The sequence below is a fragment of the Eumetopias jubatus genome, unplaced genomic scaffold (genome assembly GCF_037043125.1).
Source record: "Eumetopias jubatus isolate StellerSeaLion01/CBP00866 unplaced genomic scaffold, mEumJub1_p1.0 scaffold_8, whole genome shotgun sequence".
Classification (NCBI taxonomy): Eukaryota; Metazoa; Chordata; class Mammalia; order Carnivora; family Otariidae; genus Eumetopias; species Eumetopias jubatus.
Window position 1 is genome coordinate 124573491 of NW_028274814.1, and position 25989 is coordinate 124599479.

The 25989-nt window shown below is 37.6% G+C and overlaps 1 protein-coding gene across 5 annotated transcripts in view; it reads left to right on the forward strand.

Moving 5' to 3' along the window:
• Positions 1-369: 369 nt before the first annotated feature.
• Positions 370-25989, forward strand: part of HCFC2 (host cell factor C2) — a 42048-nt gene continuing 16428 nt past the window's right edge. For 2 of the 5 annotated variants that reach the window (XM_028121677.2, XM_028121678.2), the window contains exons 1-11: positions 370-540; positions 2345-2493; positions 3810-3970; positions 13157-13365; positions 14166-14250; positions 15695-15801; positions 15903-16091; positions 20172-20417; positions 21989-22156; positions 22906-22958; positions 24434-24611. In XM_028121677.2, coding sequence (XP_027977478.1) covers positions 378-540; positions 2345-2493; positions 3810-3970; positions 13157-13365; positions 14166-14250; positions 15695-15801; positions 15903-16091; positions 20172-20417; positions 21989-22156; positions 22906-22958; positions 24434-24611 — 1708 coding nt within the window. In that variant the 5' untranslated portion in view covers positions 370-377. Of the gene's footprint in view, positions 541-2344; positions 2494-3809; positions 3971-12548; positions 12633-13156; positions 13366-14165; positions 14251-15694; positions 15802-15902; positions 16092-20171; positions 20418-21988; positions 22157-22905; positions 22959-24433; positions 24612-25989 lie in introns of those variants that run through there. The other 3 variants (XM_028121679.2, XM_028121680.2, XM_028121681.2) reach the window with 2 other exon arrangements.

Sequence of the window (25989 nt, forward strand, 5' to 3'; positions counted from 1 at the left end):
AAGGGTCTGACTCGCCCTCACATCCTAGATGCTCAATTAAAGTGGCCATAAAGGAAAACGTTGTACCTTCTCCCGCAAATACAAAACGGGGGGCCCTGGGTGGGGAGGGGAGACTTGGTTGGTAGGAATGTCTTTACACCCCAAGGCCCGTTGTCCAGGGTGCCAGGCCCCGACGTTATGCCGGGGGCTGAGGGCGGGGCTCCCTTCCGGGGACCCCCTAGGCTCTCCGCTGGCCTCCAGCCTCTCCCGGGACGCCCGCGGTCACGTGACCCTCCACCCCCGGCGCCCAGCTGGAGGCGGTTCCCCGCCCTCCCCCGGGAGCGGCGGCGCTGGAGCGGGCGCGGTGCATTGTGGGCAGAGGGGCGGGGGTTGGGAAGATGGCGGCTCCCAGCCTCCTCAACTGGAGGCGGGTTTCCTCCTTCACGGGGCCGGTACCCCGCGCCCGGCACGGACACCGGGCCGTGGCCATCCGGGAGCTGATGATCATCTTTGGAGGGGGCAACGAGGGCATCGCGGACGAGCTGCACGTCTACAACACGGGTAGGCGCGGCAGCGGCTCTACGGCCCCGCCTGTGGGAGCCGCGGAGGGGGAGGGGAGGCGAGGCGGCGGCCGAGGCCCTGACAGCTGTCACCGCCGGGTCACTGCCTCTTCGGGCGGGCAGCTGGGAGTGTGGCTCGGCCGGGCTGCCGGGGTTCCGCAATATCTTTGGTGGCAGCTCCGTTTCCCCAGGGCCCGCGGGGCGCGCCGGCCCTCAGGCAGGCGCTCCCGGACCCTCCTCCCCAGCCCTGCGGGCGGACGTAGGCAAGAGAGAGACCATTTCCACCCGCCAGGGCCTCTTCCCGAAGTCTTTCCCACTCCGGGGGTCCGAGATCCCTCCCCTGTCAAAAACCAAAAACAGCTCCAAACCCAAGCTGCTCCGGGCCATTCTCGTCTTTGGCTGCGGTCTTTCCTTAGGAGGAAACGAATCGGGGCGGGGTGGGGGGGAGGGCTGAGGGGTGGTGAGGAGGGAAAATGAAAGGCCTGGTACTTTCACCCCAAATACAACCCCGTATCTGGCAGGTGGCAGTCAAGATATTTACCCCACTGGTAACCCTCTTAACTGGCGGGGAAGTGGTTCGTTGGTGAGACCGGCGCTTGTCTCTGCAAAGTTGGGTGTGTGTGCTGAAGCTGGGCTGTGCAGCGCTCTCGGAAAGAGGACTGTCAGCTTGAGGCACCGCTACAAATCACAAGTGCCCCTGGCTGGGGAGGCCCTGCCTTTGCCTCGGGATAGAAAGGAGGGTGGAATTTCATTTTCCCCAACTTGTAAATGCGCCGGCTATCAAGAGGAAGCGGTTTCCTTGGTGTAAAGCTAATTAGTGAATTTTGGGTCTGTGTCATGATCAATGACTTTGACCAAATAACTTATCATAGTGTTCATTTTAAGGTTAATAAAATAGTGGCGTAGGAGAAATTTCGTTTTTTCATCCTCTCCTCTTGGCACTCTAATTATATAGTTTGAAAGTTACTTGACAATTTGGTATAGTGTAAAAATCCTGGCTTTAGAATAAGTTAGACCTAGTTTGAATTTTGCTCTGCCAGTTGCCCAGGGTCAGCGCTGAAGTTACCTAACTAAAATTCAGATTTTCACTTGTAAAATAGAGATGATGATATTCAACAAGTAGGGTTTTGGTAAGAATTAAATTAGACAGATCAGGATTTTTCAACAGGTATTGCCACTTTGAACCAGAGAATTATTTGTTGTAAGAGCAGGCACTGTATTCTGTACTTCTGAAACAAATAACGCAACATATTTTAAGAAAAAAGAAAAAGAAGAAGGTAACAGGAGAGGAAGAAAAGGGGAGTATGTCAGAGGGGGAGACGAACCATGAGAGATGATGGACTCTGAAAAACAAACTGAGGGTTCTAGAGGGGAGGGGGGTAGGGGGATGGGTTAGCCTGGTGATGGGTATTGAGGAGGGCACATTCTGCATGGAGCACTGGGTGTTATGAACAAACAATGAATCATGGAACACTGCACCAAAAACTAATGATGTAATATATGGTGATTAACATAACAATAAAAAAATTAAAAAAAAAAAGCAGGCACTGTATATTGTAAGGTGTTTGGCAGCATCTCTAGTCTCTACCCACTAGTTGCCAGTAGCATCTCTCCCCTCCCTCCAGTTAGACAACTACACATTTTTAGTTTGCTCCTGGGAGCAAAGTCATCTCCACTTGCTCCAGCGGGCAAAGTCATCTCCAATCTCCAATAACCACGGATACACGTGGTAAATATAAAGTAAATACTCATAGTTTGTGATAACTGTTTATTATAATTGGTTTTAATTTTATTTTGGCAACTAGTTACAAATCAGTGGTTCCTACCTGCTGTTAGAGGAGACATCCCTCCAGGTTGCGCTGCCCATGGATTTGTCTGTGATGGTACCAGAATACTAGTATTTGGGGGAATGGTTGAATATGGAAGATACAGCAATGAGTTATATGAGTTGCAAGTAAGTATATTTCAAATTTATCTCAATCTGCAGCTTTAATAATGATATTACTCCTAATTCTTTGAAAGATTGCAAAATATTTCATTACATATTTAAAATAGTATGAGCTTCACATTTTATAGCTTCAAGGAAAATGTTTCCCCTTCACTAAAAAGCCAGAGTTTCTAATGTAAGTCTTTTTTCAATACCCAGTGTAACAGTTGTAACATTAAGATATCTGTTACTTAGCATCAGTTATATATGTTACATGTTTAGGTTTTTGTATCTTAGTTCTTCAATTTTAGCAGCAACGGAAGCATCTGAGGGCTTATGAAAACACAGATTGCTGGGCCCTGCCCCCAGAGTTTCTGAATCAGTATTGTCTGGTGTGGGGCCTCACCCCTGGCATTCCTTCCAAGTTCCCATGTGCTGATGCTGGTCCCCAGACCACACTTTGCAAACCTCTGCCTTTGTTATAGAGATTGTTACCCTCACACTAATAAACACAACCCCCCCCCCCCCGGCAATACATACAAAAAGAGTGTACAGTTTCATATGTCCTTTGTAAATTTGATTCTGTTAAACCACACTCAGAGCCCTCTCTTACAGCCCTTAAATGACTTTTATTTCTGAACTGTGCATATGTTCACAGGGTTGTTATCATGAGGACATCTGCTAATTGACAGGTATAGGTGAATTATACCTATTCATAAACAAATAGTTTTAGATAAATAGAGCATCCATAGCCAGAGCATAAGTTTTGGAGTTTGGTTTGTTAAATGATCTTTATTTATGCTTATTTAAAGGTTGAAATACAAACTATCTATGGATTACCTAATTTCAGAAAGTAAGAATATATAAATTTCATTTAATCTTAAAGCTATGTATATTTAGTTTTTCATTTGGAAAATATTTTTGAATTACTGGTGTTTATTATTATGAGCTTTGGTTGCTGTTGAGGAAAGCTGTGAATATGCAAGACTAGACTGACTTTCTTTCTTTCCTTTTTTTGGGTGGGGACAGAGGGGCAGAGGGAGAGGAAGAGAGAATCTTGAGCAGGCTCCACACTGGGCCCTCATGCCCCTGAGCTGAAATCAAGAGTTGGACTCTTAACCGACTGAGCCACCCAGGTGCCCCAGGAAGACTAGACTGAATTTCTGTTACAATGTTTATTTTAGTTCCAGAAATTACCTGTTTACTTGTCATTTGTCCCTAGAATAGCTTATTGGAACCTTCTGATTGGATTTCGATTATAATGTATTGGTACAATGTTATACTATGGACAATATAGGAATGCTTTCTTGATATTGTCTGACTGTATTTATGCTCTTTTTTAGGCAAGTCGTTGGTTATGGAAAAAAGTGAAACCCCACCCCCCTTCTTCCGGTTTACCTCCTTGTCCTCGGCTTGGACATAGCTTCTCTTTATATGGTAACAAATGCTATTTGTTTGGTGGTCTGGCAAATGAAAGTGAAGATTCAAACAATAATGTTCCCAGGTATGCTGATTCTTTTTTGGACCAAATGTTTATTTTATGACTTAGATTAAGAACATTTAATTTCTACCATTTTCAGTTATTAAAAGGAACGAAACTTAGCCTTTTACATTTACCTAACAATGAACAAATTTGTGTGCAATTGTATTTTCCTTAGTCCCTGGAATATATGTTTTCAAAACTATGCCTTTTCTAATCAGAAATGATCTTATTAAATGATACTAATATAACTGCTTATAGCAACCTATTTGTATATATTGGGCCATAATGTATTTCACTTGTCATAAATGATAAACAAAAAGTAACAAATGGTTGTTTTCAAATTAGATGCCTCTGAGAATTTGGTGACAAAAATCTCACTATAAAATGAAGTATCCACTTTTCATACAGGAAGCTGTTACAGTGGTTCACACAAGCAAATACTTTTTGAACCAACTGTCTCCTTTTTCCAAACGGAACTAATCACTACCTCATTTTTTTTTTTTTTTTTTTTTGCATAGTGTTTTGATCACATTGTCATAGCACTCAGGATTTGGAGATTTAGAGTCCAAAAGACAGTTTTCTGATTCACTGCTTACCATGTGTGTCCTTTAGTGGAAGTAATCTAATCCTGTTTTCCTTGACTGTGAAATGGAAGTGATTAAATATCTACGTTTCAGTGTCATTCTGATGGCTAAATAAGAACGTTGGCATCATTTTCAAAGTACCTGCAGGTTGCCATCACTATAGTACTTACATTACATTGATGTTAGAGTCTTAGCTTTTTTGTCTTTTCCAAGCTTTAAAAAATGTCACATACTAAAACATCATGGTAAACTTAGGTTTAATATCTACGTTTCAGTGTCATTCTGATGGCTAAATAAGAAGGTTTATGCTGCTTGAGGGAGCAAATAGATAGATGCAGTGCTTTTGAAAGCCTCTGGTTAAAACTAGCAGATTCATTTCTGTTCACATTCCATTTTGGTCTGCAATCCAGGACTGAGTGTTCTGCCCAGCAGGAGAGGGGAGGTGGGGAAGGTTGATCTGATCCTACACAGACATGTATTCTCTTTTATGGAATTGGGATCTTTCTTTTTGCTTTGCAACTTTGGGTGTTTACCTGTTTGTTTTTGTTGTTTGTTTTTCCTTTAACAGTGTGTCTTTGAGATCTTTTAGGGCAGTAGATAAAAATTGACCTTATTTTTTTTTTTAATGGCTGAAAAGTAGTCTGAATTATGCAAATTACTTAATCATTCCCCTACTGGTAGACATTTAAATATTTCCACTTTTTTGCTATTACAGTCTTTGCACATGTATAACTATTTTGTTTCTGTTGTTTTTGTTTTTTTAGAGAAAGTGCGAGTGAGAGTTGGGGGGGGTTGGGCAGAGAGAGAGGGAGAGAGAATCATCAGCAGGCTCCATGCATAGCGTGGAGCTGGTCACAGGGCTTGATCTGATGATCCTGAGATCATGACCTGAGCCGAAATCAAAAGTCACATGCTTAAAGACTGAGCAACCCAGGCGCCCCAATTTTTGTAGGATTCATACTTGTAAATGGAATCGGTGGGAGGGAGGTCAAGGGTATTTACATTCAAGTTTGTTAGATATTCCTGAATCAACTTCCAAAGAGACAACCATTTTATATTCCTAATAACAGTGTACAGGACTACCTACACCCTTAACAATATTGAATTGTCTCACTCTTCTTAGTTTTTGCCAAACTAATAGGTGAAATGCATTTCATGAATTTATTTTGATTTTTTAAAAACTGGTAATGAGGGGTGCCTGGGTGGCTCCAATGGTTAAGCGTCTGCCTTTGGCTCAGGTCATGATCCCAGGGTCCTGGGATCAAACCCCGCATTAGGCTCCCTGCTCAGCGGGGAGCCTACTTCTCCCTCTTCTTCTACTGCTCCCCCTATTTGTTCTCTCTCACTCTCTCTGTCAAATAAATAAATAAAATGTTAAAAAAAAAAAACTGGTAATGACTGGGGCATATGGGTGGCTCAGGTAGTTGTGTCCGACTCTTGATTTTGGCTCCGGTCATGATCTCAGGGTCATGAGATCCAGCCCCATGTTGGGCTGCAGGCTCAGCGCAGAGTCTGCTTGTCCTCTCCTACCCCCTCTACTCCTCCCCACCCGTGTGCATGTGCACTCTTGTTCTCTATCTAATATAAATAAATAAATAAAATCTTTTAAAAAAAACTGGCAATGAGCTTGATTAACTATGCTTATTGGACATTTGCAATTCCTTTTCTGAAATTGTTCATATCTTTTTCATTTTTCCTTTTTAAATAATTATAGTCTAAATTATATACCATAAAATTCATCCTTTTTATACATACAATTCAATGATTTTAGTCAATTTACTGTGTTGTGTATCCATCACCATTATTCATATTTTTCCAAGTCTTTTGTTTGTCTTTTTTAAAAGGGTTTTCATTTTTGTTTTACCGGGTTTGACAATATTTTTCTTTTATTGCTTTCTGCTTAGGAAGATTCTTCTACCCCACAACTATCTCGTACATTCACAGCTTTATGTTTAAAATATGTGTTTAAAATATTAATAGATTTAGAATATATTTTTGTGACTAGTATGAGGATTTTTACTTTTCCTAATGGATTTCCAATTCTCTACCACCATTTATTAAATAAGCCATTTTTTTCCTCACTGATTTGAAGTCCCATCTCTATCATATCTTAAGCCTCATATAAATGAGTCTTTTTCTAGGCTTTCAGGACCAGGGGTTATGAACTACACTCTGTGGGACAAATTTGGCCTGCTAGCTACCTGTCTTTGTTAATAAAGTTTTATTGAAACACAGCCATGCCCATTCATTTATATGTTGTCTCTGGCTGCTTTCATATTAAAAGAGCAAAGTTGAGGGGTGCCTGGGTGGCTCAGTCAGTTAAGTGGCTGCCTTTGGCTCAGGTCATGATCCCAGGGTCCTGGGATCAAGGCCCACGTTGGGCTACCTGCTCCATGGGCAGCCTGCTTCTCCCTCTCCACCACTTGTGCTCTCTCATGCTCTCTTTCTCTCTCAAATAAATAAATAAATAAAATCTTAAAAAAAAAAAAGAAAGGAGCAAAGTTGAGTAGTTGTGACAGAACTTAGAGCTTCCATAGCCTAAAATATTTACTGTCTAGCTTTTTACAGAAAATGTCAACTCTTGTTCAAGACTCTATTCTGTTTCATTAATATATTTACCTTTCTATCATTAATTGTGATGTTTGCTATAGGTTTCTAGTATTTGCTTTATCAGATTAAGGAAGTTTTTAAAAATTTCTAGTTTGCTGATTAGTTTTTTTCTCTCTTTTTAACCAAAAATGGATGTTCATATTCATTTCAGACATAGAAATGAATTGTTTCTTTGCTTTTACCCATTAATTGTGTGAATTATATTATTAGGTTCTGAAATATAAGCCATCTTTTTATTTGTAGTTAAACCCCAGTTTGTTGCATTACAGTGTTCTTTTCATACTTTGCCGAATTAATTTTGCTAACATTTATTTATATTATCTATAGTCACTAGTGATTTTTCCTCTGTTGACTTTATTTGGGGTAGTGGGGTCCTATTCTAATCTGATTTGAGTATCAGGATTCTGTTATTCCTGGGAACATAATCAGGGCTGTGTTCTGAGGTTATGGGAAGCTTTCCATCTTTTATTATGCTTAAATAACATAATTTTTGAATAGTAGAAATTTCCCATAGTTGTCTGAGATTGGTATAATTTAGGAAGATGATCTTTGCCTACCTTTTCAATATCTCTTATAGTTATGGATCTATTTATATTTTCTACTTTCTCTTGAATCATTTGGTAATTTATGTTTTCCTTGAACAATCACCCATTTCACTTAGATTTTTACATTTTTTGATAAAAATTATAATACAATTCTCTGTATATCTTTAGAATCTCTGTATCTGTAGTCACATCTCTTTTCTCATTTATAAATGTGTATGTTGTCTTTTCTCTAATCAGACTTGTGAGTGGTTTGGTGGTTTCAAAGAACCATTTTTTAGTTTTATTGATTTATTTTTGTTTTTCACTTGTTTTCTTTATTCCATTTCTTTAAATTTTTCCTTTTTTCTCCTATCAAGTACTAACCAGGCCTGACTCTGCTTAGCTTCTGAGATCAGACGAGATCAGGCACATTCAGGGTGGTATGGCCGTAGACTAATTTTTTCCTTTTTTCTAACTTCTTTTAAACTTTTAATAGTTTTAGTACCTTTTCTAACTTTTTTGTAACTTCTAGTAATTTGAATGCCTATTAGTTCATTTGTTTTCAGTGTTATTTTCTAATAAATGCTACACATTTTCCTCTGATTATGGCTTTGGCCATAGGTTTTGGTAAATAGTGCTCTTATTATCATTATTTTTTATTTTCTCTTTAACCCAAAAATAATTTGGCATAAATTTGTAAAAATTTCCAAATGGAAAGTTTTGTTATTGTTGCTAATATGTAGCTTTATTATATTGTGTTAAAAAATATGTGGTCTATGGGGTTTCTCCTTTTTGGAGATTGTCTTTGTGGTGTATGTCAATCCATTTTTGTGATTATTCCATAGGTGTTCATAAAGATTGTAAGTTCTTGGTTGTTTGGGTACAAGGTTCTTTTATTAAATCACTGTTTTAAACTATTATTTGAAGCTTTTTTATTTTGTGAGTCTAGATCATATCAACTTCTGAATGACATGTTAAAATCTTCCAGTGTGATTGTGAATTTATTGTTTCTTGTATATCTACTTTTCAATCCATGTGTATTATTTTGTTGTAGACTTATCTTTTGTAAATAGGACTAACAGTTGACCAGTATGAACTGGTATAGCTTACTGGTTGGCCTCCATTCTGATCTGTGTAAGTCTATGCCACATCAGTTGTCAAATAGTTTTGATATTATCATTGCTGTTAATTGCTTATAGCTGGTTTCAGGGTTTTTAAAATTTTTTTTATTTTTAGATTTTATTTATTAGAGAGAGAATGAGTGGGGGGAGGGTCAGTGGGAGAAGCAGACTCCTTGCGGAGCAGGGAGCTGGATGTGGGACTTGATCCCAGGTCCCTGAGATCATGACCTGAGCTGAAGGCAGACACTTAACGAACTGAGCCACTCAGGCACCCTGGTTTCAGGGTTCTTTTTTTTTAATTTAATTTTATTATGTTATGTTAGTCACCATACAATACATCATTAGTTTTTGATGTGGTGATTCACGATTCATTGTTTTCGTATAACACCCAGTGCTCCATGCAGAACATGCCCTCCTTAATACCCATCACCGGGCTAACCCATCCCCCCACCCCCTCCCCTCTAGAACCCTCAGTTTGTTTCTCAGAGTCCAGAGTCTCTCATGGTTCATCTCTCCCTCCGATTCCCCCCCCTTCATTTTTCCCTTCCTTCTAGTGTCCTCCATGCTGTTCCTTATGTTCCACAAATAAATGAAACCATATGATAATTGACTTTCTCTGTTTCACTTATTTCACTTAGCATAATCTCCTCCAGTCCCATCCATGTTGATGTAAAAGTTGGATATTCATCCTTTCTGATGGCTGAGTAATATTCCATTGTATATATGGACCACATCTTCTTTATCCATTCATCTGTTGAAGGGCATCTCGGCTCTTTCCACAGGTTGGCTATTGGCGGACATTGCTGCTATGAACATTGGGGTGCATATGGCCCTTCTTTTCACTACATCTGTGTCTTTGGGGTAAATAGCCAGGAGTGCAATTGCTGGGTCATAAGATAGCTCTATATTTAATTTTTTGAGGCACCTCCACACTGTTTTCTAAAGTGGCTGTACCAACTTGCATTCCCACCAACAGTGTAAGAGGGTTCCCCTTTCTCCACAACCTCTCCAACATTTGTTGTTTCTTGTCCTGTCAATGTTTGCCATTCTAACTGGTATAAGGTGGTATCTCATTGTGGTTTTGATTTGAATTTCCCTGATGGCTAGTGATGATGAACATTTTTTCATGTGTCTGTTAGCCATTTGTCTTCTTCAGAGAAGTGTCTATTCATGTCTTCTGCCCATTTTTTGACTTGATTATTTGGTTTTTGGGTGTTGAGTTTGAGAAGTTCTTTATAGATCTTGGATACCAGCCCTTTATCTGTAGTGTCATTTGCAAATATCTTTTCCCATTCTGTGGGTTGCCTCTTTGTTGTGTTGACTGTTTCCTTTGCTGTGTAGAAGCTTTGTATCTTGATGAAGTCCCAAAAGTTCATTTTTGCTTTTGTTTCACTAGCTTTTGGAGATGTATTGAAAGAAGTTGCTGTGGCTGATGTCAAAGAGGTTATTGCCTATGTTCTCCTCCAGGATTTTGATGGATTCCTGTCTCACATTGAGGTCTTTCATCCATTTTGAGTTTATCTTTATGTATGGTGTTAGAGAATGGTCCAGTTTCATTCTTCTGCATGTGGCTGTCCCATTTTGGCAGCACCATTTATTGAAGAGACTGTCTTTCTTCCAATGCATATTTTTTCCTGCTTTGTCAAAGATTATTTGACCATAGAGTTGAAGGTCCATATCTGGGCACTCTATCCTGTTCCACTGGTCTATGTCTGTTTTTGTGCCAGTACCATGCTGTCTTGGTGATCACTGCTTTGTAATATAGCTTGAAATCAGGCAACATGATGCCCCCAACTTTGTTCTTTTATTTTCTTTTTTTTTTTTAATTTTTATTTATTTATTTGACAGAGAGAGACAGCAAGAGAGGGAACACGAGCAGGGGGAGTGGGAGAGGGAGAAGCAAGCTTCCCACTGAGCAGGGAGCCCGATGCAGGGCTCGATCCCAGGACCCTGGGACCATGACCTGAGCCGAAGGCAGACGCTTAATGACTGAGCCACCCAGGCGCTCCTTATTTTCTTTTTCTTACAGACTTCCTGCCCCCAAGAGACTTTGTCCCCTAATAGAGAAGTTTTTTCCTACCTTTGTATTTTATGTTTTCCATTTATTCTGCTTGTTGTTGCTTCTCCACCCCCAGCCCCTTGCCTTTGCTAGATTTTTAAAAATCATAGCAAGGTTGAACATTTGTGTATATATGTGTATGTGTGTTTGTTTATCTGTGTCTCTGTGTGTGTACATACACATTTATACAATTTTTATTTCTCATTCTGTGAACTGTCAGTTTATATCCTTTTATTTGTATCTGTTGTGTGGTTATAATCTTGATCTTGTAGGAAAATTTTACATTAAGAAAATTTTATCTTTTTCTGTGTTGTGTACCAAATTTTTTTTCATAGTTTATCTTTCTTTTGACATTGTTTTGTAGTGTTTTTTTCCCCTAACCATCTTATTAACTGCTTTCAATAGACTATGCTTTGCTTATTTTTCCTTTTCCTTACTTTTTCTTGATTTACTGTTTTTTTCTTTCCTTCTAAAGATTTGAAAGTTACACATGCTAATTCTGTGCTTGCCTTAGTTGCTCAGAAATTATTACATACATGTAAACTGAAAGGATCTTGTCATCTTTGAGAATAGATTACTGTCTTTACCTTCCTTTGCTTTTCCCGTATTTTCCATGTATTCTTGAATCCTATTCCAGATTATAATAATGCTAATAAGTTAGTTTTTTGGTCAGTCTTTCTTAGTGATTATTTAGATCTCACAACCATACTTATAAAGGTCAATTTAGGGGCACCTGGGTGGTTCAGTCAGTTAAGCGTCTGCCTTCGGCTCAGGTCATGATCCCGGGGTCCTGGGATTGAGCCCCGCATCAGCCTGCTTCTCCTTCTCCCTCTGCCCGCCACTCCCCCTGCTTGTGTGTTCTCTCTCTCTGTCAAATAAATGAATTTTTAAAAATCTTAAAAAATAAACATCAGTTTAAGTATATTATAAATTACTGGTTTCTTTGTACTACCATTTCTCTTATTCAGTGTATTTTTCCTGTATTTCTTACTTTTCTGGAATAACATCTAGAATTGTTTTTTCCCAAAACAATTTTATGGCTAAACTTTGAAGTTTTTTTGTTTTTTTTTTTAAGATTTATTTATTTGGTGGGGGAGGGGCAGAGGGAGAGAGAGTCTCAAGCAGGCTCTGTGCTGAGCACAGAGGCCAATGCAGACCCAATCCCACGACCCTGAGATCATAACCTGAGCTGAAATCAGGAATCGGATGCTTAACCAACTGTGCCACCCAGGAGCCCCTAAACTTTGAAGTTTTATATGTCCTAAAGTGTTTTAATTTTGCTCTCATATTTGAATAATAATTTGATAGGAAATATATTCCTATAAAAGTCATTTTGCTCAAAGCATTGAAAACATCATGTCACAGATGAAAAGTTTAATACCAGTTTGTAGAGTTTAAAAAAAAAAAAAGCTATGTAGGGCACTGCTATCACATTATAAAGTGAAAGTTTTAAAAGAAAAAAAGTTGGAAAGCAACATTTGTAATATGTCTCATTTATACATATGTGGATCTTCATAGAGGTCAGAAAGGGTATTTACCAATTATTGCCAATAGTGATTGTCCTGATTATCTAGTACCATGTAATAAACTCCTCCAAAAGTTAGCAATGCAAAATAACAACCATTTATTATGTTCAGGAATTCTCTGCATCAGGAATTCAGACAGGACACAGCAGTGATGGCTAGGCCCTGAGATGGGAAGGCTTGAATGGCCGCTCCCATATCTCGTGCCTCCACTGGGATGACTGAAGGATGGACTGAACTGGGGCCGTCCTCCTACATGCCTGTATGTGCTGCTCCACATGGGGGTTTTGTGGACTTATATGGTGCTTCAGGATTCCAAAACAAGTGTTCTGTACTGAAGCTGCATTAGCCTTCTGTGACCAAGCCTCAGAAGTCACTCAGTGTCATTTCACCATACTCTAGTTGAAGCAGTCACGGGCTTACCCAGAATTGCGAGTGGGGACCAACATGTAGATCCTACGTCCTGATGGGAAGAGTGTCAGAATTTGCAGCTATGTTTTGAAACAATCACAGTTGTTGTGGACAAAAGTGTTGGTTAAATGATGGCAGGAATTTTTTAAAAATCTCTTCTGTTCATTACTGATCCCCAGAAGAGTACTTGATACACAGTAGTAGTTGATAATTACATGTTAAAAGAATGAGTAATGGGGTTTTTGCTCTCCTAATGCTTTTTGGTAGTAAATGAATTTTTCACAGTAAGCATAGATTATCTTTATAAATAGAAACAAAAATCAAATAAAAGGTATATGTTATATTAATGTTTTCATTTATTTCATGATATCCTAGATATTTGAATGATTTCTATGAGTTGGAACTACAGCATGGTTCTGGTGTTGTGGGTTGGAGCATTCCAATGACTAAAGGAATTGTGCCTTCTCCAAGAGAATCCCACACGGCTGTCATATATTGCAAAAAAGATTCTGGAAGTCCTAAAATGTATGTCTTTGGTGGAATGTGTGGTGCTCGCTTGGATGATCTATGGCAGCTTGATTTAGGTAAGCTTACTTGATTCGGGCTCAGGAATTGGTTATGATTGATAAAGGCAAATGTAAAAATCGCTTTTGAAAAATATTTTTGGCTACAGCATTTATTGAGTTACAGTTAGATTTATAGAAGGCACTTGTAGCCAGCTCTGGGACAGCCAAGATGTGATGCAAATGGTGGCTGATCAATGAAGTTAAACAGATGAATGTTTGATTTATGATAGTAACTTTCCTGTGCTCCTTATAAATAGGGTCGCCATATGTCGTGGTTTGCCTGAGAGGGCCCTGATTTATGCTTATTGTCCTGTGTAATTATCAGTAGTACCAGTTATCACTCTGTAAAGTGTCCCACTTGGGGATGATCAAATTTATATGGTTACTTTGTCCACAGGAAATGTAGCATTAGTAACGTTATTGCTGGTCAGTGAAAAAACCATGGCTAGCTCTTTTTAAGGGGATCCTAGCAGTGAGTGAATGGAGGGTAGGTGTGCCTTTTTCACTTTTGACTATCTTCTACACAATGTCTTCTTACTTAAAATGTTAAAACCCCTAATCTGGTTTTAATCCAAAATTGGTGGCACCCTAAATACACTTCTCCATTACAAATGCTAACATTCAAGTATAAATAGATTACTGTAATTGGCTATTTATGTCAGCTGGAAATGTTTATTTTAAGATGAAGTTCAAGTAATGGTTTTGAAACATTTTTGCTTCTTTTTGGTAAGTCCTTTTTTGTTTTTTTTAAATTCTGCAAGGTGAGGTAATTTACTATTATTAAACCAAATTGCTAATATACTTATTTTTACTTCTAGAAACTATGTCTTGGTCAAAACCAGAAACTAAAGGGACAGTGCCACTCCCACGAAGCCTTCACACAGCCAGTGTTATAGGAAACAAGTATGGTGGTTTTTTTTTTTTTCACTTTTTTTTTTAAAGCAACTTAAGAAAGATATAAAGAAGAGTGGTGCTACCAATTACTCGGAAATAGATTATTGAATTTAACAATGATTATGTTTACTAAAGCTAAAATAATAAGCCTATAGAAGCTAAAATACTGTTCCATTTTCTTATCCTGCTGCCTCTTACATTTCTGTACGTTTCTTACAGTGCCTTGCACAGAGTAGGTATTACATAAGTGTGAGGCAGAGTGTTGTCACACTGACTGGGTTCCATTGCCAGGTTTGACACACCTAACTCAGTGTTTTGTCTTACTTATTTTTGGTAGCGCTTGATTTGTACTCAGGTATGTACTCAGTATGTATGCTCAATGACTGAACTTTGAATAGAGTTATGGTTAGAACATGAACTCTCACCAGATTGCATGAATTCAAGTCTTCCGTTTTGGTACTTGTCATTTATGACCTGGGGCAAGGAAATTTAATCTGTCTGTACCTCAATTTCCTCACATATAAAATGCAGATAATAAAACCTATTTCACAAGGTTGTCTTGAGGATTAAATGGATTAATATATATGAAATTCTTCAAACAGTGCTTGGTACATAAATGGCACTCCATAAAAGTTAGCTATTACTATCATCAACAAGTTCCCTTATTTGTGCATTATTGTGTAAATAGAAATTAATTATTTTCTTTGTGGAGGAACTTTTTCTTATAAATAATGTTTTAGGAAACAACTAGAACGTCATTAGTTCTTTTTTTAAAAAATAGCCATAAATAAAATCTAATAAGGTATACTTTTTTAGAATATCAAAACCCTTTTATAAAATGTGGTTTTCCATTGGAACTTTAATATATAAAATAGAAAAATCGAGCTTGTTTGGTTGGCATGAGGTCACATGGGCCCTAAGCGCTGCCTGATGAACCTTTCTCCTTCAGCAGCTATTAGGCATGTCTCAAGAACCCTTAGGGCCCTGAGGGACATAGTTTAAAGTTTTTTATTTGAGTGGTATCAGTGACCAAAGTTATAAGAAACTTAATCCTCTTTGGTTACTGTATGCATACAACTCTGAATTTGATTTTGGGTGTCATAGATCATTTGACTATCTTTCTGACTGAGATACACTTAGTATATTATATATAATACTGATTTTCAAATGTATTTTAAGTGAAATATTCCCCACAATATTCTCACTTGCCAGAGAGAAATAATTTGATTCTGTATTGCTTCATGAAATTGTAAACTCTTCAGAGAAGACCACTTTATTCATTATCTTATTCCCATTACCTTGATCATGATAAGTAAGTGAATAGTCCCAAAGCTTTGAGTAAACAACTAAGAAATTTAAGTCTATTCTTAGCATTTTGAATCTAAAAAAAAAAAAAAAATTAAAGCTTTAGAAAAAAAAATCAACCATTTTATGCTCTCTTTTTGTTGTTCAGGATGTACATTTTTGGTGGATGGGTTCCACATAAGGGGGAGAATATTGAGACTTCACCTCATGATTGTGAATGGAGATGTACTAGTTCATTTTCTTACCTAAATCTCGGTGAGTCTTGTAAGAGTGAGTTACCGAAATAAAATGTATTAATAAAAGAATTTTTGTTGTTTAAGAACAATATAGTAGTCATGGATATTTCTATCTTTTAGATACAGCAGAGTGGACCACCCTAGTATCAGATTCTCAGGAAGATAAAAAAAATTCAAGACCAAGACCAAGAGCTGGACACTGTGCTGTTGCGATTGGCACTCGATTGTATTTTTGGAGTGGAAGAGACGGCTACAAAAAAGCACTGAATAGTCAAGTTTGCTGCAAGGATCTTTGGTATCTTGATACTGGTAGGTAAGAGTATTCAACAAATATAATTTTTCCTTCAGGTAAATAAATGCTTGAGCACTACCTGTCTCTTGAGATTTAGTGTAAATGCCACTGCCTCTCTTTTCCATAATTAAAAATGAGTGGAGGGGCACCTGGGTGGCTCAGTCGGTTAAGCAGCTGCCTTCAGCCCAGGTCATGATCCCAGGGTCCTGGGATCAAGCCCCGCATCAGCCTCTATGCTCAGCAGGAAACCTGCTCCTCCCTCTCCCACTCCCCTTACTTGTGTTCCCTCTCTCACTGTCTCTCCCTCTCTCTCTCTCAAATAAATAAAATCTTTAAAAAAAAATATTATATGTAGATACTTCCTACTCCAGGAGAATTTCCTTTTTTTTCCAGGAGAGTTTCTTTTTCTTTTTTTTTAAGATTTTTTATTTTATTATTTATTTGGCAGAGAGAGAGAGACAGCGAAAGAAGGAACACAAGGAGGGGGAGTGGGAGAGGGAGAAGCCGGCTTCCCACCAAGCAGGGAGCCCGATGCAGGGCTCGATCCCAGGACCATGGGATCATGACCTGAGCCGAAGGCAGATGCTTAACGACTGAGCCACCCAGGTGCCCCACCAGGAGAGTTTCTTAATTTCCCTGTCCTTGAGTATAGACTGGATTTAGTGACTCCCTTCCAAAGCACAGAATATGGAAAGGGACCAATAGTAGCTTAACAGTGGAGAAACCTGGAAAACACCATCTTAATCAAGTAATCAATGTTAATAGCACTAGTGATAGTCATGTTGAATCATTTATCCCTGCCTCTCATATCATGTGATAAGAAGAAACTTCACCTCTGAAGGTGAAGTTTTCTATGCAAAACCCATAATCTCATTCTAACCCTGAGAACATTGCCAACAGACCCAAATTGAGGGACGTCCTAGACATTCTATGTGAACAGTGCTCTTCAAAAATTTCGAAGTGGTGGAAAACAAGGAAAGTGAGGGGCGCCTGGGTGGCTCAGTCAGTTAAGCATCTGCTTTCGGCTCTGGTCACGATCTCAGGGTCCTGGGATCCAGGCCTGCATTGGGGTCCCTGCTTCTCCCTCTCCCTCTGTGATCTCTTGCTTTCGCTCTCTCTCAAATAAAGGAATAAAATCTTTAAAAAAAACAAAAAACAAGGAAAGTGAGAAATAGTCACAAATCGGAGGAGACTGAGGAGGAGACACGAAGACTAAATGCAGGGTGGTACCCTAAATTGGATTGGAACCAAAAAAAAACACAAACTGGTGAAATCCAAGTAGTCTGTAGTTTATAGTATTGTTCCAGTGTTAATTTCTTAGTTTTAACAAATATGTTAGCATTAAGGGAAACAGTAAAGCGTATATGGGAACTCTGCATTTTTTCTGTAAGTCTAAGAGTATTCCAAAATAAAAAGGTTTTTTAAAAAATTTATTTATTTGGGATGCCTGGGTGGCTCAGTCGTTAAGTGTCTGCCTTCAGCTTGGGTCATGGTCCCAGGGTCCTGGGATCAGGCCCTGCATCAGGCTCCCTGCTTGGTGGGAGGCCTGCTTCTCCCTGTCCCACTCCCCCTGCTTGTGTTCCTGCTCTCGCTGTCTCTGTCAAATAAATAAAATCTTAAAAAAAAAAAAAGATGTACTTATTTTTAGAGAGAGAGAGAGCACACGAGAGAGCATGGGAGTGGGGCAGGGAGAGGGAGAGAGAAAATCCCAAGCAGTCTCCCGGGAGCATGGAACCCGAGGTGGGGCTCAATCCCACAACCCTAAGATCACGACCTGAGCCAAAATCAAGAGGCAGATGCCCAACCAACTGAGCCACCCAGATGCTCCTAAAAAGATTTTATAAAAGTATTACAACACTAAAAATTTTAAAATATGGAACTCATCCATTTTTTAATAAATATTTATTGATTGACACCTGTCTATCAGGAATTGTTCTAAATTGTTTTACATGCTGAGAAGTGAAATGCTACAGCAGTGAAAGGGACTGATAATGTCCCTAATGTCAAAGAATTTATATTCTTAGTATGAGGACAGAGGGATGACGGGCACTAATCAGACAAATTAACAAAATAAGTTCCATTTCTGGTAAGCGTGTGAAGATAGTAAGATAGACCAGCGGGATAGTGATGGGAGGGACTGGAATGGGAAAGTGGGGTTAACGTCAGAGTGGCTAGTTAGAAAAGTATGTGATGGCATTTGGGATATAATCCCAATGGAGAGAAGATGCTATCCATGGAAAAGGCTAGGGGAGAAACACTGTAGCAAGAGTGAACAGCAAGTACAAGGGCCCTGAGATAGGAATACTTGGCACATTTGGGAACAGATTTGAGCTGAATGGAAAGGAGAGCATAGGAATGGAGGTTAGAGAAGTGACAGCAGGACAGATCATGTAAGGCCTTGCACATCATGGTAGAGGTTAGCTTGTTTATAAAGTACAAGGGTAGTTTATTAGTTGGAAGGAGCGATCTGATGTACATTTTGGAATGGGCACTGCAGTTGTGTAGAATATAAATTGTAGGTGGGCAAAAGTACACACAGGGAGACCAGTTAGGAGGCTTTCACAGGAATCAGAGAAGTCTTAGACTACAGTGGTGCCAGTAGAGATGGGGAGAAGTGTATGAATTCTGGATATGTTTTGGAGTTCTTGTTGACAGAACTGGCTGATGAACTGGGTATGGCATGTGGCACAAAGAGAGGAATGGAGGATGAAGTTTTTAGCTTGAATAATTTGGTGGTATTTCCATTTACTTGGTTGGGGAAGACTGAGGAGAAAACCAGTTTGTGGAGAAAATTAAGAGTTTCATTTAGACTATGCTAAGTTTGAAATAAGGAAATCAAATACGTAGTTGATAATAAAGAAATCTGGAGGTCAGTCAAGAAATCAGATCTGGAGATGTATGTTGTTACAGGAGAAAAGCAGATTATAAAACATACCTATGATTCCAGTTTCTTTTAAGTATATAAACAGAAATCTGAAAGGATACATTGTGTACCAAAGTGTTATCTAAAAGGTGAGATTCAACATTTTCTGAAAGGTTTTTCTGTCATCTGTATTTTCTACAGAGGCATATATTGCCTTTATAATGTAAAAACAGTTTAATTTTAAAATTAAGATCATTGAAAAAATAAATGGAACAAATAAGTTAGAGACTAAATATTTTCTGTGGAAGAAGCACATACTTGCAAGCAGGAAAGAAATATAGAAAATCCAACTTACTGATGCATTTTTGAAATTGGGAGTTATTGCCTGAAGTCCAAGGATAAACTTTAGTCTCTGAGATTGGAAGAAAAATATGCGTGTATAAATTTTTCTTGGCAGTGAATACATCATTTTCAACAGATTATCTAAGGGATCTGTGACTTTAAAAGGTTAAAAATTACTGACACTGAATGGCCAGTTTTCCCATAAACCTTTTCTTTAGACATGAATATCTACCTAAAAGTAATCGTGACCACTATCATAAGGTCAAAATTTAGATATTGCTTCTCCTTGATAAGTTGGCATGAATCTTGGGGATTGGGGAAATGAGGGCTCTTCATCTTGCCTTTTTTCACTTTTAGTTAATCTTTGTGAATTTGTTAATATTTAAAAGAGTGGTTAATTCCATAAAGCCTTTTATGAAAATTAACAGTCCTTTGCTCCAACCTTCCTCTCATTTTCCTTGCTTCACAAGCATCTGCTTTCAACTCTGTTAAACAATTCTTTTGGTATTTACTTCCATATTTCCATATAACATGAATATATTGTTACTTTGATTTTTTTTGGTTTAGACATAAAATGCTCACTTCTATGAAAATTAAGGATTTATCTCTTTTTCCCATCATTCCTTGCCTCTCTCCTATACGCCTTTCCTACCCCCATTTTCTCAATATGGTTATACCATAATTTTGTTAGATGAGTATTCATTTACATTATGACTACATAAACACTGTTCATAGGTGAGCCATCTAGAATATTGTGATACTTTTCTTGCACAATTTTTTATTTACCATGGATTAATAATTGTCACTTTTGTTTGTTTTAGATTTGTATGTATCTACCACTAATTCAATCCATACTCTGTTATTTGTTTAAATCTTCTCTCATTATGGTTAGATGCATCAGATATTCTATCAAATTTCATCGTCATGAAGAAATTTCTCCTGCTCCAATCTGGGATGATTGTCTTCCACAAATCCAGCCCAGCTATCATCTTGGAGTCTCCCTTCATCATCTTCCTGGGGATATCTTTTGCCTCTCACCTGTGCCGGATTCCCCGTTTCCTGGATCCCATATTTTCCCCTTTCTTAGTTTACTTTTTCATTTTTTTTGTGGAATACATCCCAGGAAAAGGGTGCATAGGTGATAAATTTATTTTGAGATTTCACACTGTTTAGAAATATGTTCAGTCTTTCTTCCACTTATTTGGCCATTTGCATGGAAATAGAATTCTACATTGGAAGTCATTACTCTTCAAAATTTTGAAAGCATTGTTATACTGTATTCAAGCTTCTAGTTTTTTTGTTGAGAAACCCAAACCACTTCTAATTTTTGTTCTTTTTAAATGTGACCTTCCACCTCACCCTTAATAGCTTTCAGGATTTTTTTTTTTTTTTGTCCCCACTGTTCTTAAATTTCATGGTGATGTACTTATGCATCTAATTTTAACCCACTGTGTTGAGTACTCAGTGGGCCCTTTCAGTCTGGAAACTCATGTTCTTCAGTTCTGGGAATTTTTTTGATTTACTTCATTGATTTGTACCCTTCTTTTTTCTCTATTTTCTCTTCATGTAACTTCTATTATGTGGGTGGTGTACCTTTTGGACTTGTCTTCTTATTATTTACTTGTATGGGTTGTCTTACTTTAAGAAATGTAAAACTGGATTGTGAATAGGATTATGAGAAATCTACATGGGGAATAGTTGGAGGAACTAGGTTTACTTATCCTCTAAAACATGGTCATCAAATTTTTCTGTGAAGGGCTAGATAATAAATATTTAGGCTTTGTAGTTAGGCCATATGGTCATGCATTCTGCTGCTGTAGAATGAAAGCAATCATAACTAATACATAAACAAATGAGCATAGCTGTGTCTCAGTAAAACTTTAGTTATAAAAACAGCCCATAAGCCACCCAGTTTGCTGACTCCGTCTCTAAAAGATACAAAAAGATAGATACTAGACTTGTTCTATAAGGATTAAGTTATAGCTTGTAGATACCAAGTCACTAGAAGAATAAATTTCCTTATATAATTGTCTAAAGATGGAATGTACTCCTTTAGGAATTGTGAGTTCCCTGAATTGGTAGGTAAACAAAAAGAGGAAAAGGATATTGTAGAGATAATCTCAGGTTCTTTTTCCCAGTTCTAGAAATCTTTGTTACTTGTTTTGGAAATGTTGGTAATATTTTATATCAAAATAATTACTTGTTTGGGATAGTACAAGTTTTGATGAGAGGGTATTAACTTCAAGAAGTTATGTTTTTCCAAAATATCATGTCCAAATCATCTTTGCTAACATTAACAGTATTTCTGACGTGTATGCTATTGGCTGAAAATTGCCTCATAAAATTAAAAACTTACAAAGAAGGTAAAATAATGTAGCTGTAACGATAAAATACTTGCTTCCTCCCTCTCCCCCACACTTCTATGATTAAACATTTCTTTCTGATTCTGATGGCACAAATAGCTTGGATTGTTTTGTGTGTAGAGCTATTTGTATAAGGAATTAAATAAATAAATAGAATCAGAACCCCAAACTGTTTTCATTTGACCTACAATAGCTATGTTTATCTGAGTAATTTTTCTCCCTCTGGGTAAACAGTTGAAATACTCATTGCTGATGTTTTCAGAGCCCTAGGCCCACATAAACTATATAGGCAAACTGTTGGTACATTTGAAACATCAATGTATTTAATATCAATATTGTTCTTTAGAGAAACCACCAGCACCATCACAAGTACAACTGATCAAAGCCACTACCAACTCTTTCCATGTCAAATGGGATGAAGTGCCTACAGTTGAGGGCTATCTTTTGCAGCTGAATACAGACTTGCCGTACCAAGCTGCATCATCAGATTCTTCAGCAGCACCAAATATGCAAGGTAACATAATTTTCACCTTAAAGCATGCATGCTCATATGCTTTTTTAAAAAAGTTACTGCAGGTGGGACACCTGGGTGGCTCAGTTGGTTGAGTGACTGCTTTCAGCTCAGGTCATGATCCTGGAGTCCTGGGATCAAGTCCCACATCGGGCTCCCTGCTCAGCAGGGAGTCTGCTTCTCCCTCTGACCCTTTTGCCTCTCGTGCTATCTCTCATTCTCTCTCTCTCAAATAAATAAGTAAAATCTTTAAAAAAAAAGTTACTGCAGGAAAGCCAGTGATTAAGGCCTACTTTTAAAAAATTTAATGATATGATGTTTCCTGCCTGGTTAATCAAATATATTGCATTTCAACTCTGGAAACTTGCCTGTCTTACCATTATGATGTGGTAGAATGCATAGACATGTAGGATACACTGTTTTTTTTGCAGTTCATTCTGATGTACTTTCTTAATTTGACATGATACGTGACTTCAGGAGATGGTTTTAATTAGCTTTCATAAATATTTCAGCTTTTTTCAAATGTATTTTTGTACAGTAACAGGCACTTGGAAGTAAAAACATTTTTAATTTTACATGTTCTTTTAGAAAGGATTTTAGTCAACTATTAAGCAAACTATTAAGAAAATAGATAAACTTTGATAAAGATACTTTTTAACCTTTAATACATAACTTTTGGAAATACTTGATTGTAATATATTTTATTGAAGCTAATTTAGAGCATGTCAGTCTGAACTTTCTTATTCCTACAGGAGTCAGAATGGACCCTCACAGACAAGGCAGTAATAACACCATTCCTAACAGTGTAAGTTAAAAAAAATTTATGATGACAAATGAATGTTTAAGGTTAGAGTCCCAATTTTTATTCATATTTTTACCATATTACCTTAGGACAGAGGTTCTCAACCCTGGCTGCATATTAGAATCACCTCTGAGATTAAAAAACAAACATACACAGAATCCCACCCCTTCCCCAGATTTAGTGAAGCAGAATCTTTAGGATGATGCCCAGGTAACTGTGGTTTCAAAGAACGCTCCATCGATCACTATAGCAGTAGCCCCGATTAAGAACCCCTAACCAAGAGATTGAAGTCTACCCTCATTACACATAGCATCAGAGACTAATCCCTTATAATTTATACTTACAGTATCTTGAAATCTTTTTGACATTTCTAAATGTCATACACACTCATTTTAAATTTCAACTAATACTTGGAAAATGGACATGAAATATATTTCTTTACTATGTACTTTGTTGACCAAAGAATATGAGTTGCTAAATTGAGCACTGATGTTTGTGAGGTTCCTTCTTGTTTATGAAGTGCTTCACAATAGATATTTGTAGAGACTAATGAATAAGCTTACTAGGATTTACACTGGTTTTTCATGGCAAACTGCTACTAAATATACAGTAGATTCTTTTCAAGGAAAATGATGTAGGTGTAAGCGCATGGGTTCTGAACATGACTGTGATGGACAAGTATCTTTAGGGCCATCAGAAGTTATAACTGACTATAGAGTTATAATTAACAATCAAGATGGAGACAGAAAAGTAACAAAAAACAGGTAAGTAAAAAGGGGCAGCAATATTGGGGTTTTTGAATAAAAGCCAGATCAGTTTTATGGTGTAGTAGACCCATAGGTATTGCTTTGTAGTAGTAATTGATATTCACATTGATGACCTGAATTATCAAAAAGTTTAAATACATTCATTATAGTGTATATAAAAAGACAAAAACAGAATTAGATTCCTATCTAAAATGTTTAGTGGTAAAGAATATTGATATGTGTATATATTAAATCTTGATTTCTCTTTGGAAAACTCAATCATACAGAATAATTCATTTGCTTGAACTGAGATTTTATTTTTAGGAGTCATCAGATCTTTAATGTCCATATTGACCTTCTTAAGAAAATTTGACAAAAATGTTAAACTCGGTAGCTTTGGTGTTGTTTCCTGTGTTACATACATATTTACTTGAATACTAACTACCACTTATAAAAATGTAGTGTTTTTTCTTCCTCAGAATATACCCTCCCATTCCCCTTCGGAACTGGTCTTTTGAAAATGGAGATTAAGTGAAGAAATTGTTTTCTTAAACTATTGTAAAATTTAAAGAACAATCCTATACAAATTAAGAATATAATTTAAACTGTTTTATATCTTGGTAAATTTATTTTCAAAAGCATTTAAGTTGTAAATTATTTTGCTTGTTTTTTACATGTATTTTTATTCAATTGAACATTGCTTGCTACAATAAACTATTTTATTTCTTATAGATCAGTGATACAATGAACAGTACAAAAACTGAACATACAGCTATGAAAGGAACTTCTGTGAAAAACAGACCAGATCTCAAAGCATCAGCTGATTCTAATGCCACTTTACATTCATCTTTGGCAACTAATGCTTCTAATCATAATAGTTGTGTTGTGGATGTGCTAAGGAAAAATGAAGGTATAAGATGGCATTTTAAATAAAGCTAAGGCTTTTTATAATATGGAATTTTAGTCTTTGGAAAAGTAAATGTTCTATGGTTTTGATCCATTTTCAAAATAATAATAAGCCTGCCATATTGACCCTAGTTGGAGTGATGTCAAGATACCAAGGAAGCACCTACCTGAATAGTAACGCTTAGTTACAAGCTATGGAATTCAGATGAGGCGAGCTTTTGTATGACATTTGAGGTTGGCCAGTGTTGCAGTGTCCCTCTCCCATTACTGTATTTTCTTAGCACTTAGAACTATCTGAAATTATTTATTTTGGGCAGGGATTTTCTTGTTCATCTTTGTTTCCTCAGCACCTGAATCCATGCCTGGTTAATAGTAGTCACTTAGTAAATATTTGTATAGCAAGTAACTGGATTATCCTCAGAAATATAGTTCATTTATGAGAACTGTTGATTACATTCATGGGACAGCTTGTAATTCAGTGAACCTTATATTTAAAATGGGTTCATTTGAATATTCTTATGCCGTTTGGGATACATTCAGCACTGTGCCTGATTTAAATATCTAAAATTATTCTATAAATCTCATTCTGATATGTCTGTGACATAGAAACATGTGACTGTATTTTTAATTTGAAAACATCATGACAGCTGATACAAATCTAAATCCTCTTCCATGATGCAAACTTAAGATGAATATAATATTTATTTCCATTTTTCTTTATGAGCCCATGGTAGATAAAAGTATTCAAGGAAAATAATTTCCTGCCATTTTTCCTCATTTCATTACATGTGGAAAAGGAAAACACTTTTGTTTTCTTGATTTTCTGATGGAACCATTTGGTCAAAATTATAAAAGCCTGATCCTGGGCTGCAGCTTATATTTCTGTCTTTGTTTGTTTATTTATTTGACAGAGAGAGAGCACAATCAGGGGAATGGCAGGCAGTGGGGGAGGAAGAAGCAGGCTTCCCGGTGAGCAGGGAACCTGATGAGGGGCTCATTCCTAGGACCCAGGGATCATGACCTGAGCCGAAGGCAGATGCTTAACCGACTGAGCCACCCAGGCGCCCCTGTTTTTCTTTCTTGTAGTGATTTTCTATGTTTGTCTTATAAAGAAGTTTATATTCTTGAAAACAAAAGCTTTGAGATTTCAGAATCTTAATGCACTCTAAATCCTATGTTGTAGGGCAGTTTGGAAAAATTAGTACTAGGCAAACGGGAAAACCAGAGTGGTTGTACAGTGACAGTATCTGGCAGATCATAGACATTCAAATATGTGAATGAATGGCTACCCAATGTCAGGTTAACAAGAGGAGATTGGACTTTTTCTCTGGAGGTTAGTGTAGCTGGTATGTTTTAAAAGTGGAAGAGTGACATGATTAGTT